A 4,955-nucleotide genomic window follows, 5' to 3' on the forward strand; every position below is an offset into this window, starting at 1 on the left:
TGCTACACCCCTGGAGGAATTATACAGAAGATTACATACAAGCCCGAAGGGTCAATACCCAGCTCAGAGCAGCAATGGTCAGTGCATAACCACAGCGCCTTGGGTTGAGGTGGTTTAAAATTAAAGCAAAAAATTGAAAGCAACGAATGTTAGTTATCTTCCCGAAGGGTTGGTAGGTATGCTTCAGGGCGGGAAAAGCAAGTTTTAACGGATATTATATTTGGAGGCACTCCAGGTATTTGGTCCCTAGTTGTTACTACCACACACTGACCAGCCATCTACCACCACACACACTGACCAGCCATCTACCACCACACACAGTGACCAGCCATCTACCACCACACACACACACACACTGACCAGCCATCTACCACCACACACACTGACCAGCCATCTACCACCACACACACACACACACACTGACCAGCCATCTACCACCACACACACTGACCAGCCATCTACCACCACACACACACACACACACACACACACTGACCAGCCATCTACCACCACACATGATATGATGTTTAAATAATATGAAATAAATTACATGATGTTTAACAGTGATAAATTCCAGGTACTCAGGTACGGTAAAAATGAGGACCTTAAACATAATACAGAGTACAAAACACAATCAAATGTACCCATAGTAGGAAAACAGCATGTAAAGGATTTGGGAATAATGATGTCTGACGACCTAACGTTTAAGGAGCATAACCAAGCAAATATTGCGACAGCCAGAAAAATGATAGGATGGATTACGAGAACTTTCAAATCCAGGGATCCCATCACAATGGTTGTACTCTTCAAGTCACTTGTGTTGTCCCGTCTTGAGTACTGCTCAGTACTCACTTTCCCCTTCAGAGCAGGAGAGATTGCTGAAATAGAGGGAATACAGAGAACATATACGGCACGCATAGACGCAATAAAGCACCTAAATTATTGGGATCGTCTCAAAGCCCTCCAAATGTACTCACTAGAAAGAAGACGAGAGAGATATCAAATAATATACACCTGGAAGATACTGGAGGGCCAAGTACCAAATCTACACAGTAAAATAACAACGTACTGGAGTGAACGACATGGAAGAAAATGTAGAATAGAACCAGTGAAGAGCAGAGGTGCCATAGGCACAATCAGAGAACACTGTATAAACATCTGAGGTCCGCGGTTGTTCAACGTCCTCCCAGCAAGCATAAGAAATATTGCCGGAACAACCGTGGACATTTTCAAGAGGAAACTAGATTTATTCCTCCAAGGAGTGCCGGACCAACCGGGCTGTGGTGGGTATGTGGGCCTGCGGGCCGCTCCAAGCAACAGCCTGGTGGACCAAACTCTCACAAGTCGAGCCTGGCCTCGGGCCGGGCTTGGGGAGTAGAAGAACTCTTAGAACATCAACCAGGTAACACACACACACACACACTGACCAGCCATCTGCCACCACACACACACACTGACCAGCCATCTACCACCACACACTGACCAACCATCTACCACCACACACACACACACTGACCAGCCGTCGACCAGCCTCCCCCACCTGGTCCAAGAGCCGGTGAACTGCGGGACGAGGAAGGAAGCTATAGTCTGGGAGGTCATGTGCCGCTCCCCGTCGGTGTAGTAGAGCGAGAGGTTGGTGGAGCCCGGCCCGCCAGGGGTCAGGGAGACCCCCAGCTGGATGAGGTTCTCCAGGGGGTTGGTCACGGCGAAGAGGAACATGGGCTCCGTCGTGTCCGGCTTCACCGCCACCAGGATCTGCAAAGACAAGGACATTCAAGCCAAAATTCAAACGAAGATTTGAATATTCACAACTACATATTAAATGTTTATGGTTAAGGTGGTTTAATTTTTACTAATATTTTGTGTATTTTACCGGATTGGTCTATTACGTTAAAAAATACGACGTATTAGGCGAGATGACTGGTTGAGGGATCACAGCCTAATGTGTTTAAGATACTAAGTAAACATAATCTAACGTGAGAGTAATTAGCCAACTTTAACAAGAAAGCCGTTTATAGGAAAAACCGTTAATACGAAAAACTTTGAATACGAAAAACCGTTAATATGAAAAACTTAATACGAAAAACTGTTAATATGAAAAACTGTTAATACGAAAAACCGTTAAATATGAAAAACTGTTAATGCAAAAAAGAAAAAAAAACTTTAATTCGAAAAACCGTTAATAGAGAAACCAAATCCTCAATAGCACTCTTGTAACATCTAGTCAAGTTTACCATTTTTGTGAACAAAAGTACATTCTTTAATGTTTTTGTTCAGTGTTCTTCTGATCAGAGTCGGCTTGCACATCATGTACTACCGTTACCGTTTAACAAATTCACCCTTGTACTGTTGTTTTAAAACGTGCCTTATATAGCACTGGTCCTGGAAAAATGGCGTCACATATGTACACTTGCTATATGAAGTGAGTAACATATGGGGGAAGGGTTACGTTCCCAGACATGGCAACGCTGTACAGTGCAGGAATTCTTGTATTTAAAATTGTGCGCGTGTACATGTGTGTGTGTGTGTGTGTGTGTGTGTGTGTGTGTGTGTGTGTGTGTGTACGCGTGTGTACACACATGCGTGCATGTGTGGAGGATGACGCTTTTTCTAGCCTCACATCAACACCGACAATAAAAAGTGTTATTATTCCACCACTTATCATGCGAAAGTTGAACCAACAATCTACGGAAACTTGAACCCACCTCGGATCCGATTTAGTCAAGTCTGCCGAGTAGTTTTGGAGCGAAGAATGTTGGGAAGTTGCGCTTGTGTTCAAACCTTCGGGCATTCTTAATTAATCCAAACCAAAGTTAGAATGAGTTATGTTTAATAAGTTTTCCTGGACTTCTTAAGTCCCTGTCGTTGGTTCTTCATCTTTCATTGGTTCTTCCTTTTTCTTTCAGACTTCAATTTTCATTTTGGATCTTGCATCCCTCCAAGCATTATATATATATATATATATATATATATATATATATATATATATATATATATATATATATATATATATATATATATATATATATATATATATATATATATATATATATATATATATATATATATATATATATATATATATATATATATATATATAGTCATGCTAGCTGACAGTCGAGGGACCCGGGACCATGACTGATTGGGACAGAACAGAAATGGTTGGACAAGTTTCCTTTCACCTGATGTCTCTGTTCTCCACCTTGCGTTAGGCCTACTCCACACTGCATTGCAGAGGAAGAATTTTGCTTGCAGATTTTTTTCGGAATGGTAGATTGGTCAGGTTCAGATGTTTAATTCATACAATTTAAACAAGATCCCAAGGGAGTATATATATATATATTTAAATCAAGAAATTTGAATGTCTGTCTGTTCCAAGAATGGAAGGAAGTCAGACGCTTGCGGCTAGCCTCACCCAATTTTTAACAGAAATTGCTGTTGGGTAGCATCGTTGCCTGAGTTTCGTATTGATAACGGTGATAGTTAATTCTAATCTACCTTGTGGGGGTGTTATCTTGCGATGGTTCCGAGGATCAACGTCCCCCGCGGCCCGGCCTCCTGGTTGGTGGTCTGATCAACCAGACTGTTGGATGCTCGCAGCCTGATGTGTGAACAGGTATCCTTTGGAAGCGTCTATCGAGTTTTCTTTTGATCACCGTGAGTTTTTTTTTCAGCGATCAGGTACCATACTCCTATTATTTGGTTCCCATAAATTTCTCTAACGAAAAAATATATTTTTTCAGTCACGAAACATTTAAATAAAAAATCAATTTAAATTATATTTTTTGAACAAAATTGCAATGCGGTTTTCTATTTACATTCCTGATTTTTTTTTTTACAATTCTTTCAACTGATATGACTTTCTCTATCTGTCTGTTTTGCTATTTCTCTCTTTCTCTCTCTCTCTCTCCTTTATCAATTTTTCTCTGCCTGTCATTCTATCTATAAATCTAACTGCCAATTTATCTTTAGATCTACCCACTTGTCAATCTATGTCTACCTGTCTATCTATCTATATATATATATATATATATATATATATATATATATATATATATATATATATATATATATATATATATATATATATATATATATATATCTACCTGTAAAGCTATCTATCTACCAGTCATTCCGTGTATCTACCTGTCAATCTATCCACCTGTGTTGCTTGGTGTTGGAGGTGGTGGTGGCGGTGAAGGAGGGGGACGGGGCGGACTCACCGAGAACTCCCTGTAGAGGCGCTCAGGCAGGAAGAGACGGTAGGGGTGCTTGATGCTGGCCCCGGCCTTGAACCCGAAGGCGGGAAAGCCGTCGAAGCCAGTGACGAAGTACTGGGTCGACGGGTCGGAGAAGGGCACGGCGATGGCCTGCAGCAGGTCCAGCTCCTCGATGGGTTCTGTCCAGAGGGAGAAAAAAAATATTGAATGTGTGTTAGTAGTGGAAAATGCGACAAAGACCGAACGAAGCAAGGGAAGTCAAAAGGAAGGTTGATTGTAACGCGTTCAATCGTAGATTTGGAAGGTAGATTGTGACAAGTAGATTGTAACTCGTTCATAACTAAATGGCGGTCTCAATCTCGTGTTTTATTGTAATTGTGATGTTGAGAACGTCGGTAGGAGGCCCTGGGGAGGATTCGAACCTGTTTATTTGGTGCTGTCGAACACTACTGATTTTCTTATGGATACATCACGTTAATGTGATGTAGCCATTCATCCATTCACTGATGTAGCCATTCATCCATTCATTGATGTAGCCATTCATCCATTCATTGATGTAGACATTCATCCATTCATTGATGTATCCATTCATCCATTCATTGATGTAGCCATTCATTCTTTTTCCGATATTTATATTAGTTTTTCTAACGTCCATGCAGGTTACATGGTTCATGACGTCACAGGAGCTTGCATATCAAGGGGAACAAACGAACAGTTGTATGAACGAACACTTAT

The 4,955-nt window shown here is 41.2% G+C and overlaps 1 protein-coding gene across 7 annotated transcripts in view; it reads right to left on the reverse strand.

Moving 5' to 3' along the window:
- The window catches only part of LOC123750308 (collagen alpha-1(XVIII) chain), a 169,827-nt gene extending 165,426 nt beyond the window's left edge, over positions 1 to 4,401 (reverse strand). For all 7 annotated transcript variants that reach the window (XM_069300700.1, XM_069300703.1, XM_069300701.1 and 4 more), the window contains exons 1-2: positions 4,224 to 4,401; positions 1,541 to 1,755 (exon numbers count right to left, since the gene is read on the reverse strand). In XM_069300700.1, coding sequence (XP_069156801.1) covers positions 1,541 to 1,719 — 179 coding nt within the window. In that variant the 5' untranslated portion in view covers positions 1,720 to 1,755; positions 4,224 to 4,401. The remainder of the gene's footprint in view (positions 1 to 1,540; positions 1,756 to 4,223) is intronic.
- Positions 4,402 to 4,955: the final 554 nt, after the last annotated feature.

This window comes from Procambarus clarkii, chromosome 44 (genome assembly GCF_040958095.1).
Source record: "Procambarus clarkii isolate CNS0578487 chromosome 44, FALCON_Pclarkii_2.0, whole genome shotgun sequence".
NCBI lineage: Eukaryota > Metazoa > Arthropoda > Malacostraca > Decapoda > Cambaridae > Procambarus > Procambarus clarkii.